The 16,883-nt window shown below is 37.7% G+C and overlaps 1 protein-coding gene across 1 annotated transcript in view; it reads right to left on the bottom strand.

Moving 5' to 3' along the window:
• Positions 1 to 566: 566 nt before the first annotated feature.
• The window catches only part of LOC101857629 (dynein regulatory complex subunit 7), a 17,306-nt gene continuing 989 nt past the window's right edge, over positions 567 to 16,883 (bottom strand). Inside the window, exons 2-17 of the mRNA XM_005093697.3 lie at positions 16,272 to 16,446; positions 15,818 to 15,943; positions 15,134 to 15,328; positions 14,502 to 14,660; positions 13,784 to 14,002; positions 13,147 to 13,269; positions 10,352 to 10,424; positions 9,504 to 9,632; positions 8,908 to 9,036; positions 7,048 to 7,280; positions 6,514 to 6,729; positions 5,418 to 5,528; positions 4,963 to 5,073; positions 3,656 to 3,850; positions 2,821 to 2,960; positions 567 to 1,692 (exon numbers count right to left, since the gene is read on the bottom strand). Coding sequence (XP_005093754.1) covers positions 1,611 to 1,692; positions 2,821 to 2,960; positions 3,656 to 3,850; positions 4,963 to 5,073; positions 5,418 to 5,528; positions 6,514 to 6,729; positions 7,048 to 7,280; positions 8,908 to 9,036; positions 9,504 to 9,632; positions 10,352 to 10,424; positions 13,147 to 13,269; positions 13,784 to 14,002; positions 14,502 to 14,660; positions 15,134 to 15,328; positions 15,818 to 15,943; positions 16,272 to 16,446 — 2,416 coding nt within the window. The 3' untranslated portion in view covers positions 567 to 1,610. The remainder of the gene's footprint in view (positions 1,693 to 2,820; positions 2,961 to 3,655; positions 3,851 to 4,962; positions 5,074 to 5,417; positions 5,529 to 6,513; positions 6,730 to 7,047; positions 7,281 to 8,907; positions 9,037 to 9,503; positions 9,633 to 10,351; positions 10,425 to 13,146; positions 13,270 to 13,783; positions 14,003 to 14,501; positions 14,661 to 15,133; positions 15,329 to 15,817; positions 15,944 to 16,271; positions 16,447 to 16,883) is intronic.

Below are 16,883 nucleotides of genomic sequence, written 5' to 3'. Positions count from 1 at the left end.
CTTGCCAGCTCTCTAACAATGTTCTGTCATCTGCTTTCATCTCTACTTTCTGCCCCCACCCCCTCACCTCCTTTGCCCCCTCCTCTGGGCTCCTGGCTCTTTTTGCTGCCTTTCTACAGCTACTCATAGGCTCTTTCTAATGCTGTCTTTCAGCCACACCCCTGATCTTATGGTCGGTAAGATCTAACACCTAGCCGTCTCGGATAAGGGTGAAAAATATCAGAGGTCCCGAGTGCAAGTTCCGCGCATTAAAGATCCCATGGTGGTCCAAAATCAATAAGAGTAGGCTTCAGCCACCACCCGGGCAAAATTCAAAATTTCCTACAAACTGAAAATGTTTTATGTGTCACGTGCGCTCATATTATGACCTTATGCAGTAGTGAGCACCGTAAAACACATTTTAAAAAAAAGAAAGAGCAGATACTCAATAAATCCTTTATATTTTGAAAATGTTATTTTTTAGCTCAAGCACCATATTCCACAAACTCTTGCAAGAATAAGATGATTCCAATCACACATGCACAAATAGACCAGAGTGTGACATTAAATTGTTTGCCACAAAAATTTAAAAATCTTGGTCAGAGCTGTTCTCTGAGATTTATTCATTTCCCAGGGTAACAACAATTCTGGAACAATAGTTTTCATTCACACTTTTGCATATTCACATAATTTAGATTTTATGTAGACAAGATAAAAAATGCTCACTGCATTATCACAGTTTCCATGAATATGATACAATAAGAGAATCGTATGTTTGTCATCTCTACATCTAAGGAACTTGAACCCATGGTTGAATATAGATGCTGTAACAATGTGGAATGAAAATCAAAGGCACGATTCTGTTGACTTTACTTGTTCCCAGGTTCAAATTATATGAAAATTTACATAAATATCACATAATATGCTTCACTACCAATATATTTTCACTTTTTCGAACTTGAAAAGGCATATATATAGTGTCCATCAGATTGAAAAATGTACAGATTTCTTCCAGTCTTAGAAAAAAAAACACAGAAAAAAACAAAAACAACTCCAAATACCATCAACACACAGGGCCAATGGACAACCAAGATAGGAAGAAACGAAAAGTACTGGAATAGAGTAGTTTCAACAATGTTGCAAGAGAGTACTTATTCCTGATAGTGTTTCCAAAATAAAATTAGAAATTTATAAGGTTGATAATCAGCTGAATAAAGTCACTATCATTAAAGACTGTTTAAACTTCAGTCATTTGCCTTCTTCTTTCAGTAAAAGCAAATAAAATACACTAATCAAAACAAAAACAACTCACCAATATAAACATGACTATTTTGTTGACACTATGAAATATTTTAACTAACACAGAAAGCATCATCATGACAGAAATGTTTGATAAGTTTACATTAGTTTTTTAAGCAGAACTCCTTTCTCTCCTTTTTTTTCTCATGAATAGTTTCAGAAACAAAGCTGTTTTGAAAAAATGGGTCAGGCATGACAATACAGAGACTTTTTAACCTTCTCAAACACTTCCTACCATTATCTCAGAGACTGCTATCAGTGTAAAAGAGATATGCCAACTGTAACCGTAAGTTTGGATGACAATAACCTGAAACCAATTATGGAAGATTAACTCAAAAGTATTCTGCAAGCCGTGGGTCTGTCCTCAGTTTTTGCTCTAGCGCCATGTACTTATGAGGGGCCATCTCCTTGTGTCTGGAAGAAAAAACAATAACCGTATATTTTGAGGGGGGTATCATTATGTATGTTTTGACAAAACTTATAACAATGTTTATTTTGGTAAAGTTTACACCAATGAACATTCGGATTGAATTTATAACAACGTAAGCTTTGTAGAAGACTTTAGAAGTTAACATTACCGAAAAAAGCTGAACCTCAGGCAGCCTACAAAATAAGTGTAAACTGAAACCTTTTAAATTATTCAGGGTTCAATGCAGGTTAGAACTCCAAACTTAAATGATACAAACCTTGTCACTTACAGAAATAGACAAAATAATAATACTGCAGCTGCAAACGAATTTTCTTACACAGTGTGAGCAAATATGCTATTAATTGTACAACATTTTTAAAAAGAAAGAAAATCCATCGCATTCATTAATATGGCCTTAATACCATTTTCTAAAAAGGTTCATCTGATCTAGATGACACTGCAACCTGGAAATGATGACATCATCAACTCTACGTAACAATTCATAACATGCAGTGTTCTCCCATCACCTTATCTCACACATCATTACTCATCCACGACTACTCCGATGTTTCAAACAATCTTTTAAAGCTGTTAATAGGTGTCAGAATGGTCAGGATTTAGCATCCTTGTTAACACTGTAAGGTCATTTAAGAGACTGGATCTCTGAAATAAGTGTCAATCTCTGATAGGACCAATTCAAGAGCCTGGTGCACTTAAAAAATTTTGCTAACAACGATTGAGGAATTGAACAAGGGTCATACAAAATGCAGTCCAGCAGCATGTCAACTTAGCTAGCAGTGCTCCAACTGCTACTCAAATAAGTAGAAATAAATTCAAACAATAGACAAATGATAATTGGAATGAACTTTCTGTTCATTCAAAACTCTGCAATGTGGATTCACCTTTTCATGAGGATGGTCTATGAATTCCAAATGTCAGTGCTACTCAAAAGGCTGGTGATCAAAACCTACACAGTAAACAACAGTATCCAACTGCCACTGCTTCCAAATTCAAGTAAGAAAAGGCTGTCAAAGTAAAGCTGTCAATGCTTACTAGATGAAAAGGTAAACTTCAGTTCAAGCAAACAGTGTGAGAAAAGACAATATAACACTGCACATCCAGGTGATACCAACCTATTGAGTCTCAGCTCCAGAATGTGGATTCTGAACATAGCTTCACTACAGTAGTTGAGATACTCCTCTTCATCATCTTTGGACATGGACACTTGGTTTTGCTGATACCACGCTTGTTTCTTCTGCAGCTCCTGTGTTTCCTGGAAAAGAAATAATGGTAGGAAATTTACAGCTCATTTGAATATGAGGGATTAAAATAAAGAATTTTTACTGTTTAAGCTCATTATTCCTTTAAGTTTAATTGATTATTTCTTGATTGGTTTACTTATTCTTGAAAAAAGGCTAGTTCTCTATCCAAAATTAAGTTAGATTCTTGGCCTTGCTTCTACAACTGAATCTTTTTACTGTATCATTTTTTCTCTCTTCTTCTATTAGGAGTACATTCAAAACAAGTAATTTACTCTACCTTTACAGTGCAAATTCTTAATGAACACCTCACTTCTACCATTTTCTCAATCTCTATGATGCAATCTCTTCATGTCCACCATTTTTTTGGATGACCCTCACCTCTACTTTTGTGACATTTTAAGTCACATTCTGGAATATGATACAGTCCATAAATCCAGTTCTGACCCTATAAATCTCAGAGGATTGAAGCATCCGGCTCTTCTCCTGAACAGACAAAAAGAGGTACTAATCATTCTTGAACCTCCTTTCTTCAATAAAACCCCCACTATATTTTGTCCTGTTGTTCTTGCTTAAGGCCTGAAAGGTAGGCCTATTTCTTGTCTCTGTCTGTTTTCCTGTGCCTATCTGCATGCTAGCTAAGCTACATATACATGTACATTTATTTATCAGTAGATCGAGACTTTCTCTAGTTTTCTCTGACCCTTACTTTCTCAAATCGAGACTGTATCAGATTGGCCTTGTCAATAAGTCGGTGCTTGAGGTCAGCTAGACAGTCTTCCTTCAGTTTGAAGGCCTCGTTGCGAGCAATCTTCTCTGGATCTCCCATCTGGGCCAAGAATGGAGCAAGGTAGTCAATTTCCATTTCTTGCTTCCTCATCTTTTCTTCAAGTTGTTGGCGCTCCTGTAAAAAAAAAAAGAACAAAAAAAGAACAGTAAGTTAAGCATACTTAATATTTATAAACAGCAAGGCCAAAACACATGTGATTTAGAATATCCTAGTCACTAACCAAAATTAGCTCTGAAATTAAGCTTTTATAAGTCTAAAGAAGACATTTGCAAGAAAAACGAATGTATAATATTAATGATCTACAGTCTGATTACTCCGTGCCATTTTGATCACACACAACACTCGTATTCAATAACTCAACTTATGTACCACATACTCAGCTTCATCTACTGTTCAAATATCCATTTGCTGCCAAAAGATCAAGTCAAACCTCAAAGAAGACTTGATGAATGATTGGGCCACAGGTACGACAGGAAGGATGATGTATGGCCACATGAATAAACCACTGGTCAAAGATCCAATCAATGAGTTGAGGAGGGGAGATCAATCTATAATCTTCCAACTTAGAACATAATATGTACCCCTCAACCAACACCTCAACTGCATTGGAGTAAAGCAGTCTGCTGCCTGCCCACTATGTGACTACCCCTCAGAGACAGTGGAACATCATCTGGTTTTCTGTAGAAAACTAACTGATTTAAGGGGATGTTTTCTTCCCAAGCTACCCCACATATCTAAATGCCTCTACTCCTCAAGACAACAATTAGAACAGACATTCAGCTATTACAGAAAGGCATCATGCAGAAGTGTTAAAGTTCAGACGCTACTGGATCGCTAACAACAACAACAACAACATACTCAACTTCATTATCCTATATCCCCACTTCTACTCAGGAAAGGAGTCTTGGTCAATATTCGACAATCAGTCTTACAGTAAGCCTGTGGTTTCCTTTTATCCTGTCCCACATGTAATCCCTTACTTGTTTCCCATCAAAACATACACAGTACTTAAGGAAACACCTTCATATTGTCAGGTGGTAACACTTTATCTATAGACATATCAGCAGTCTTGTAAATACTGTTTTAACTCTACATCATCATTTTAAAAACTAATTTAAAACATTATCTGTATCCATTGAACCATCACGTTAGATTTAAAAATATTTCATACTCAGCATTAACTTACAATAAACACTACTGTTAACAAAAAATGATGATTGTCTCACCAGCTCTCGTCTGTGTTTCTTTGCCTTTTCATTTCTCTCGGTATCGTACACAGAGATATCCAGCTCTGACTTCAGTTCCTCAGCTTGACGATCGTCTATGATCTTTTTCACCTGGTTAAAAAACAAACCACCAAACGAAGGTAAAATACTTTCTTCAATAGGATTGCCTTCTTACTAGCAGTATAATCTTTCATAGGAAAGAGAAAGGAGGGGAGGACTCAGACAGGGATCTCAGAGTAAGGTGCAAAGTATTTATTTTCCTAAAATAAAATATATAGCGGAGGAGAAAAGAGTTGAAGTAAACAAAGAGCATGTTAGACCTCGTCACATAGCCTGGAAAAAAGTTAAATAAATATACTTCATTGTCAAGAATTTTTTTAAAAAGTAGTACAAATCAAAAGAAATGACATCAGTTATGACACACTAAAGTTAAACTTACAATGAATTTCACTTACCTCTTCTTCCGATTCCCTCACGCCCTCGCGGCACGTCTCCTCCATTTTGAGTAAAAGCAGTAAGTTCTGGTACAGCTCAACCTGTTTGCTGGGCTCAGCTGAAGGATCCACCTGAATCGAAGAAAGTATAGGAAATACAAGATCATAAATTACAGATATCGGTATCTATGAGAATGAAAAGAAAGCTGTATCATTTATAAAATATACCCTGCCCCCCCACTCCTACAGAAAGTCACTCATACACCTACAAACATACACAAACACATACAGACACATGCACATGCACATACACAAACAGGTACATTCACACCCACATGCACACACACACCCACACACACACATACACAAACACACACACACGCAAACACACACACACGCACAATGACTCACGCTATTCTGTATATTCATAAAAAGGTTCACATCTTTAAAAAATCCAATGACTTAAACACAAAGCAAAAAAGTTGAGAAGAGATGAACAAGGATTAAGCATTTGTTTTTGTAGCAAAGTAACTACTATTAGAAGGTTTTGAGTCCGACTTGTTATGGACAAATGGCTGACAGTGGCCGTGTTGGGCAGCAGGGACCACTATGGACATGTTGAAAATACAGGAAAAAGGTGAGGGTGTCATGAAACAGTGGCTGTTAGCACAGTGGCCACTGCGGAGAGGTGATCAGTGAGGCAGGTTCGACTGTCCCAGTACATCATTTTGTGGTGTCGGTGACCTAGTGGTTAAGCTCTTGGACTCGCAACTGCAAGGTTGTGGGTCTGAATCCCGTCAGGAGCCTCAACATTGTGTTCTTGGGAAAGTCATTTTACAAAGTCATTTTACAAGAATTTTCCTCACTTCACCCAAGTGGGAATGGGTACCCCGCTATGGACAGCGAAGATCTTGTCAGTTTGTTTGTGTCCAAGCGCATAAAATCCGGAGCCTGCATTGAATGCTTCCCAGGAGGCCGAGAATGTTTCTGAGTTGTGTTCTAGGGTCTGCTGGGGTAATAACAGTGGAGCATGGATACGTGCTATATAAATGCAATTATTATTATTATTATTACTATTATTTCATCACTTTTCTTGTGACAAAGGCAACATATGTACCTGGAAAGTCCCGTGCATATCTGGTGACCACGAAAGAGTTGCTCCTTTTTCATCCCAGTTTGGAGGCTTGATGTATTCTCTGCTTGATGAAGCAATATGAATACTTTCTGTATGGTATGTGATTTGAATTTTGTCTTCTGATACCAGGAAGATCAGCTCCTTGATGTCAGCATTTGCTGGCTTAGCCTGATTGCGCTCAAATCTTTGAATCATTTTCTGAAAAGATACAAAATGCTTAGATTTTAAGTTTAAAACATTTTGATCAAATCGAGGAAGTCTTGAGTACCAGAACAAAAAAGTATTATCACATTCAGCAAAATGCACAGTAATAAAACACAGTGAATGAACTGCAATTGTATTTCCATGCTCTTGAAAAAATGTAAGTCATTCAATTTTAGTTTTCTCTTCTCCCCTAAAATATTTTCCCCTTTCTCTTTATTTCAAATTCCAACATCATAGATTTTAAAAAACTATGCTTTCAAGTCTAAAAGAAAAAAAAAAAGACAAATTACGTAAATAATAAAGAATACATACCACAATTGGTCGAGGGTTATTGGCCACAACTTCATCTTGTGGTCCAAATTTTTTCACTCGCTTTCCAAAATCAATGTGTTTGTAGTACTGGAAGTCATCTCTGTTTTGGTACTGCTCAGTCATGGATACAGGTGTCTCTACACGCTTGACCAATCCATCCACCCGTGCTTCACCGTAGAAGATCATGGTGCGGTCATTTTCTGCCCCAGGAGCACTGGCTTTGTAGCAGTGTTCTGTTGAAAGGGAGAAAGTTATCAGACTTTGAACACCTGTTGCAATGTCACTAGAAGCATGTTATTTATTTCATAGACTGACATACTTTTTACTTCAAGCCATGATTATGCATCTAGTCTTTGTAGCCAGAGCTACTACGAGATTTTTTTTTTGAATAGGCATTTGTATTCATTCTTATAATAATCATCAAAGGTATTAATGAGTCAATCAGAAAAAAGAAACACAGCGCAAAAACATGATGAGCCATGTTAATTGTGATCTCTTCCTCTGTTTGGAGGGTTAAAGATTTATTATCTCTCTCTTTCTTCTGGTGCTGTGGCGTCATAAAAGGTCAGCGATGCCGACAGCACGCAATAACTCAACAGTCGCTCGAGGGTCCTTGAAAAGTGCTGAAAGTGGGTTACTGAAATGTCCCAGCAGACGAATTCTGGCACGATAGTTGGAACACATGGTCCATAGTCTCGTCCTCCTCCTTGCAGGCTCGACAGGACGGACCTGGGTTGTCTGCTGGCACAATTTTGTGGAGACATGATCTCAGCTTGGGCGATTTTCCACCAGTTCTCATTTGGGAGAGAAGCCGGCGGTCCTGTCGTCTGAGCGAGGCCTCAAGCTGGTATGATGGCGGCTGGGCAAACCAGTTTGGGTTTTGCCTCTCTTTTGCACTTTGCGCGGGTCGACCGATGGATGACGGCTTTAGCCATGAGAAATCGATTGGCGTGTCAATCTGGGTAAGCGCTGCTGCTTCTTTAGCGATGCTGTCAACTTCCTCATTACCAGCCAGTCCTGTGTGGCCTGGAAACCACTGTAAGTGGATAGAACATTTGGAGCATTGACAGAGGGTGTGCAGACGCTGCCAAATTGAGCACACCACCTTTTCAGATTGGTTGACGGGGCCATATGAGAGGTGCATGACTGCTGACCTGGAATCAGTGTATACATGAAAGCGCACCCTGTTCGGAAGGCTGCCTGCTGTAGGTAGTGAAACAAGCATGCCCAGCACTGTGTCGAGAGCTACAAGCTCAACCCTGTAGCTGGAACAATACTGGCCCGCGGGTACATGGTGGTCAAGTTCGGTATCACCGGTCTTGATCTGCTGATCAGTATTCCGCTGCCTCCATACTCGGTGCCGTGTTTAGCTGAACCATCAGTTCAGACTTCTACATCACGAAGGGGGAGCGATCAAATGGTAGCCTCTGCTGCTGCTTTCCTGATGGCTGGTTCATTAGCACGCTTGCAGTCGACAACAAGATAGGTGCTAAAGGTCACGTTGCATGATGCAGCCTTTCACAGTTGTGTGTGTGGGGGGGGTAAAACAACCAGCTCCTCACGTGCGTACGTATCCAGTTCAGTTTCAGCTATGAGATTCTGGGCATGCTTTCTCCAGTTCGACTTGCCAGTCCGCTTGGCCACTGATTTTGTTGCGGAGGCTCTGCGTTGATTCGTTGCAGGCAGACACATGGACTTTTATTTATCGAAATCAAACTAAAAACCAAGCACACTCAATTACACATTCCATCAAAAAGTTACAGATTTTCTTTTGCTAAAAAAAGAGTAAAAAGCCAAAACACAAATAAAATTGCTATTAAATTCCCTGTGAATCTGTCATATTCTACTATGAAAACCTGCCTTTGACACACTTTGGCCTCCCAGCAAGAAAATGTTCTGTCACCCAGCCAGTTCTATGGTTGTGAATCCTCATGCTGAGCTTATCAGAGCGATGTTCATAATATTCCTTCACCATCTTCAGATCATTCACTGGAACATTCAAACATTATTTCAAGTAATTATAAGATATAGACAGGAAACAAAAGAAAAATGAATCAGATATGCCATATGATATAACAAAATAGTTACCTCAGAATTAAATTTTTATTTTTTCAGAGTACATAAAATAACTGACCAAAATATTATCTTTGATAAACTGCAGTAGAAACAATACCCCCCCCCCCCCCAATATATGACAAGAATATCGATAAACAAGCCCTTATAGAACTTATGAAATAAACTAATAATTACTTACAGGTTTGGGACATACCATCGAGCCTTCTTTGAACAAGAAAACTCATAAAAAGATCACTTATCTTTATTCTTACTTTCAAACAAATGTACCTTCATGGAAAACACAACAGAATATCCTAATACAACTATCAATTATTATTTTTTCACGTGTACCAGTATATCTGTATTGGAAACACATATGCTCCACATCTAAGAACACCTACATTCTTTGTCCTCAAACACAGACAGTCTTGAGACAAGGCCGTCAGTCATGAGATAGTGAGCAAACTTCTCTAGCTTGGCACGCTTGTACAGCTTGGTCTTCTTTCCATGAGGGCAGCGCATCTCAAAGTCTGAAAGATCAGCACAGACAGAAAATACAATACTTGAACAAACTGACCAACGAAAGCTTGAGCATCTTTCAAATCCCCTTTTTCATTTAAAATGTCTCTTTTCTTCTTTTTCAAACAAAAGTGACAAAAAAATTAACCAAGCAAATCCAAATTTGTCAGCACTATTTGCTGATGTACAACGGTTGGGACCATAGATGAAGGAGCACATAACTACCTCACAGTGAAGATTTACATTATGAAATGTTTAATCTGTACTTGCGAATATCTATATATCCTAAAATTGTATATTGTGAATTCTTTCATTATATCATTGAAACAAACAGTTAAAATTATATTATTTTTAGATTATTTATATTTTTTCTTTATTGATTTTTCAAAATGTTTCATTATTCATCATGTGCATCCACCCCCCCCCCCCCCACCCCATACTAAGCTTATAGCCTTCGACCATAGTGTTGCTAAGTGGTAGGTAAACAATAATGAAGGACATGTAATCCAAAATAAATACACTCTTGACCTTGTGACACTTTTCTTCAATAGAGCACTTGTCCGTGGCTCATTCCTATCAATATTGTAGCGAAAATTACTTCAATCAACATTATTCTTGAAACTATATCTAAATTTATTTTTGGGGGCTAAAAGCTACAAAAGAATGAAGTCAGTGGGTTTTTAAAAACATGAATGTACTTGTATTATTTCAATTTTAAAAAAGCAATAACCTTTTTGAGACAACCTAAGAGGTTCAACCCAAGATGGGGGCATGTCCAAATGATCTTCTTCTTCCTCTTTGTCCTGAAGTGGAAAGAAAACAACAATCAATATTTACATCACGCTCGTAAGAAAAATTTGAAGACTGATTTTGATCAATAACATACAGAAAAGAAAAAAAACAAGTTTTCATCTTTCCACGGGAAAATAGGTTGTTACTAATGTTCATAAATTAGACCCTTCCCTTTCCTTACCACATCCAGCATTTATTATTGTCCATCTGTCATCATAACAAAACAGCGACAATGTGAACCAACACAGCACAAATTTTATTGTCAAAAGTGACATAATTGTGCCTACCATCACCACAGGACAACTAACACATATATCGGGGCTTGATATTAATGATAACCCTTTTATAGATGCACCCACTTCAGCCAAATTTCATATATGTGACCCTCCCGGTCAAAATCAGTCATATGAAGGAAGTTTCAAAATTTGGTTTACATAACTTTTTTAAAAATATCACCATTTCACTACAATTTGGAACAAAATGAAGTAAATAAGACAATATTTGATGAAAATATGGAACTTTTAAGTATGCAAGGTGCGGAAACACGAAAAGGAGAAAACGGGCTCCGAAGTTGAGCAACATGTATCCAGTTCAGGGGGTCTTAGAATTAAGACAGAGACTTGAAATTTGGCAGTTATCTTGGCTAGGACACTACAACATAACACACAGAAGTAGAAAACTATTCATTCTCAGACAAAAAAGCTTATGGACAAAACAAAATTTTAACGAGAATTATCTTCATGTCAAATGCAACAACCGGTTAGCCTTGTAGGCCCTACTAGGTACCAGAAACTAAATTGTCAAAGTAGCTGTATGTCTAATTTATCTGTTTCATATGAAAGGCCTATGTCTCCTGTGAATTTTGGTACCATACTTTTTTCTCTCAGTCAATATTTTAAAGAAAATGGCAGCTGTTTTAATTTAATATACACCTGTAATCGCTAACTGACTGCAACCCCATGTGTGACAGATAATAAAAGAGTACCAAGTGCACCAAGTATCTCCACACTAACAGAGTACAATCACTATAACAGAGAAATAGACCCTAATTTTTTTTCAAAACTGTTTGATCATTACAAATCAGTACTTTATTGCCTCAAACGCGACGATCTGTTGTTATTTCAAGAAAAAAAAACAGAGCGTTGTTGTGGCCGACGCCGCACCGGTCCCCAGGGAGAGCAATCGGCTCTAACTGTAGTGTACTGAGTGCTCCCCGGAGTTTCGCGGAAGGATTGATGCAAAATAATTCCAAGCCTATGACTTTATTCTAATAGAAAAAGAACTGTCCTTTCTATTCGTACCTTTTTTTAATCGGCATTTTACATAATTCGTGTTAAAAATGATCCTTGAAAACTGGTACGCTTTTTTAAAGGCTTTCTATTTAAACACCAAAGGCCAAAAATATACCACGAGAAGCCCCGTTAAAAACTCTAAAGAAGTTGTTTGCCAATGAAAAGACAGTATTTAATCATCACTCTTTCTTCTAAGCGTTCGAATGAATGGGTGTCAATTTTTTAGCTAGCAGACCTCGTTTTCCGACCGTGAGGGGCTTCGCTTTGCACGGCGATTCTCTAGCTCCAAATACTCGGAAAAACAACCAAATTACGCTATTGTAACGAAAAAAGCTTAACTTTTCAAGGTGTACAGCATTTGGTGTGTAAAAGTGAAAGAGCAAAGACAAAGCAATTTGAATTACCTCGATTTCATCGAAACCACGCACCCGGAAGTCTGTGAGTCGGCTTATGTGCCGTGTTTACGCTTCCTAATAATACGTTTGCAATAGCACTATAAACACATGAGCACACACACACATACACATAGGCCGTTTTGGTGTCCTCTTGGTAAGAACTCCACCTTGGGAGATCTAGAGGAAGATTAATCTAAAAAAACCCCCACTAAAATAAAATAAAAATGAACTTTTAAAGCCAATTGAAGTGTAAAACTGAAAGATCAATAGCCCATAACTGAGCTAGCAGGGCACACTTACACAGTCAAGTGTTTACGTAAACAACCTTGAAGTGGGCTAGGAGTTAGGCCTACCGTTCTGACCCCGTTCAACTAATCAGAGCCCGAAGCCGGTCATAGTGATGCTAAGTTGTTTATATTTCAGACCATTCATGTTCGAAAAGGGGTCTAAATCTAAAAAAGGGGCGAATGAAGGACGTTGAAGCAATGTGGCCATGAAGTGATGATTCTATAAATAATCTCACAGCTACACACCAGCAGGTCAAATGTTCGAAAGGGTTTGAGGTCCAAATTCCTTTATCATGTCATCCAAGCTCACAACGAACCACACACACACCTCCAAAATAAATCGAAATAAAATATTTATAGTCGACTATAGTTGTTTATTTTTATCTTAAATGAAGCAGAAGACATTAAACTTTCAATAGACCCCCCCCCCAAAAAAAAAAATTTAAAAATTCATGGAAAGTCACTTTTAAACCTTTCGAGCCTCGAAATGCCAAATAGCACATTGCATCTTACAACTGATTATGACCAGGGCAGACAGATATGCTAAAATTTTGGTACAGCCCACCAAAATCAATTTTTAAGTGGAGACATTAAAAAATGCCCATCCCTACCAAGGTGATTTCCACAGCCCACCAAAATTAAATAATGGCCTACTAGTGAGTGATACTGCCCAAGTTGGCAAGCATTGCTGTTGATCAATACAACCCAAAGATCCCAGAACCATGTCTCCCTAGACATCTCAGTCCCAGAAATCCCCACCTCATCATCGTCCAAGTTGTCCAATGGATCCTCCTCAGCCTCTGGAATAAGCAGCTGTGCTTTGTCTACTCCAGGGAACATGAACTCCCACATGGTGCAGTCTCCGAGATCATAGCTGAGTTTCTGTACAAGTAATCAATTGATGCCAGTTATGAAATGGAGACCAAGAGTCCACTATCCAGATGCAAACTAAAAATAAATGTTAAAATCTTGTATCTGCTTAGCATTATAAACAATACTTTAAATAAAAAGACACATTTTAGCTTATAGAACTTTCGCAAAGTTGCTGTTGTCATTGATGGAGTACACTCTGAACTTTCATGATTATTCCTCTGTTAAACCCAAAAGATTTACTCATTTTATTCAATCTTTCTACAGCCTATTTTAGGACAGACTAAGTGAGAAAGCAGGGGAAATTTGAGTAAGGACCAAATATGAAACAAAACACGGAGTTCCACTGAAGTAAAAGAAAATTTCCAAAGGTATTAAGTAAAACGTGTCCTAGTAAAATGTGTTTCCCAGTTGACTGTAATTGGTAGTTTAAATGACAAATGCATCAAATAATTTGGACATCTTCTGGGCATCAATATTCTTTTCTAATCTGAAAACTGACAAAATTCTGCCTTGAGTAACGTACGTGGACTCCTTCCGAGCAATCCTGCATACAGACCCAGTAGTTGAGGTGGTTCCACACAGACTCAATACCCAAATATGCTTCACTGCCCGTTGAGTGGGACAAACCGGTGAAAGGTTCGATGAAGAAGCTTTCTGGAACTTCTCGTTTGCCAGAAAGTACCAAAACCCACGAATGGATTCTCAGGCCATGGAGAGGATCTGGGGGAGGTTTCTCCAGCTCCTGTGAAGCATAAAGCCTGTGACTTTAATATTACTGCATTCAATGATCTTTACAAAATGTGCCATACATAATTGTTTTCACTTCTTAACGACTGTCTTAAAAAGCTGTTACTCTGAGGAGAACAAGGTGTTTGCACCTGGTTTAGTATATTTAGTTGCACGATTCGACGAATTGAAAACACAAATACAAAAGATAGAGAAAACCCAATATTCTCTAATCTAGCAAAAAAATGGTTTCCAAACCAAAGACATCTATCTGAATAATGACATACGTGAGCAGCAAAATAAGACATAGAAGGAAAATGGACACAAGTGTAATAGTGGTAACATTATCATAAACACCGTCCGTTTAAAAAAAGTATGCTTTAGAAAAGAAGATTATTGTGATACAGCACACCCATTTTAGCAAAATCAATTATGTCTTGTCCTCCTCTTTTAAACAGAGAATTTTTGCTAACATTTTTTTCAGTTTCATAATGATAAACACGAGATGTACTCACCGCCTGCTTCTGTTCCTCCTCAGCTCGTCTCTTATCCTCTTCTGCCTTTTCCTCCGCCACTCGCCTCGCTTCCATCTTCAGCTCAAATCTGCTTCTAAGATCCTTTGGTGGCTTCACTGTGTATTTCTTGATTTGCTTTTTCCTTTCTTCTTTTTTCTCCTGTCAGATGTATACATTTTTTTAAAACACAACTCTCAACCAGACTGAAGCTGTGACACATCAATACACATAACGCATTCATTCCCAACACAATTCTCTTTTTCCAGAGCGAAATTTTACAGAGTAATAACAGTATTAATTGAAAGACACACACAATGAATGTAGTGTATGTACACACATGGATGCACACACATTCTCTTGTACCCTTTCACACACACACACACACACACACACACACACACACACACACACACACACACACACACACATGCATACACACACACACGCATGCACACACACATGCACAAAACAAAAAGAGCTAAAAAGTTAACATAGGCAAAGAAAAGAAGTTACACAACACTTCTTCACATTGAATATAATTGCAAATCCACTGGTGTCGTAGCATAATCCTCAATATTCACTTTATTGTTTTAGAGTGATGATATTACATTGTGATTTGAAATAGAACATACCTCCTCTTTCTTCTTCATCAAAGGGCATATTTCCCTTGATTCGTCAGCCAAGCAGGTTTCCCGGGAGGCGTACCCACTGACCACATAGGCATCATAGCCCGCAGCTATAAGCAGGGAGCACAGCAAAGTGCTGTACTCAAAGCAATTTCCCTTCTGTCTTTTCAGCACTGTAGCTGGAGAGAGGAGTCTCGTAGGCTGAAATAAAATATAATTCATTAACAAATTTTTGTTTCTACATTGCAAGGATTCCGCTTCAGTTTTGTTAACATACTTGACTGTTTAGATAATAGAGAAAAACATAGCAATCACATTATTGACAGTAAATCTTATAACAAGGTATCATTATTGCTGCAATTGTTTGTCATTATCTGAGCATATCATTGTTTTCATTTTGCAGAATTCATTAGATTATTTAAAAGATTATCTGCTGTTCTCTACAAGAACTAAAAAATATATTATGAAAGTCACAATAATGGTACCAAAACAATAAACCATAATATCTTCTATGACTACATGATTTGTAACTTTCTTTTAAATATGAACAAGAACAACAGCCTTCAATCTACACATGTTCTGCTTTTTTAGAACAGAAACTGATCTCTTAAACTTTTTGTATGGGATAGCCTGTTGAAATACCATGACCTGAACAAGGCAAAGTGTATCTAGTTATGAAAGCTTCATTACCAGTTCATATGATGGATCCAACGTCTCAAAGTTGAGATAGTCTGACACAAACTCCGCAGCTCCTTCCCAGTTGTACAATTCTTTGAAGGGTAGCTGGCTTGGCCGGATTGTTGTACACACAAATTTCTGACGAAAATACATAAAAACTTAGAAACGTGCCGGAAACTTAGAATATATGAGAAAAGAATGGTATGTTAAATACAAATCTCACAGTTGATTTCAATTTAAAGACAAACATTTCATTTTGCAGTGTATACAGTATGAAAATTAATTTTTACTCAGATATTGACATACTTATGTTAAAGCATAGATGAAGGGCAGAATGTCTAGAATGTCATTGCTGCTTATGCAACCAAACAAAATGCTGTCTTGAAATTATTTAATTTGTATTTTTTTTTTTTATGCATTGTGAAAAAGCAATGTGCTTGTTTGACCAAAATAATCAAAAACTTACTTCAACACCACATTCGTTCACAGGACTGAGCAATAGAGGTTTCCGATCACGATAGAGATGAACATATTGTCGCCTAAAGTTGTCAGAATACTGCAAGACCATCAGTTCTTTTGGTAAGTTGTCTTTATATGAAGATGGAAACTCAGCAGGATCAAATATCTCTGCTGGCTGCACTCTGCAAAACAAACAACATTAGTTTGAGAGAGCTCAGAGTTTATGGTTTTATAATCTATCCCATCTTCAGCTTTCTAATGTTAACAAAGAAGAGGAATTCCAAAGGATCTGCGTATTGGACGATTAAAATGTTGAAAGCCACTATAATTCACAGGACAATAGGCCTACATAATTTGTTCATGTCGTAATTTATAGACTTGACCCTCATGACAAGTAAATGCCAAAGGAAAGAAAATCACATACTGTATTGGTTTGTTTTTCCGCTAACAATGTTGTTTTGATGCTCCGTTTGAGTTTCTACCCATGTTATTCAATGAGAATTTGATTATTCTTGACTATTGTACACTTTTTGAAAGTGGCAGAATGAACAATGAACACGGTTTTGAAGACAAAGGGAGGAAATGGACAGTTTTGGTGTTGTACGTGTGTGTATGTGGG

This window comes from Aplysia californica, unplaced genomic scaffold, assembly GCF_000002075.1.
Source record: "Aplysia californica isolate F4 #8 unplaced genomic scaffold, AplCal3.0 scaffold00068, whole genome shotgun sequence".
Taxonomy (NCBI): Eukaryota; Metazoa; Mollusca; class Gastropoda; order Aplysiida; family Aplysiidae; genus Aplysia; species Aplysia californica.
The sequence above is the reverse complement of the archived record's forward strand: the minus strand, read 5'-3'. Positions and strand labels throughout refer to the sequence as shown.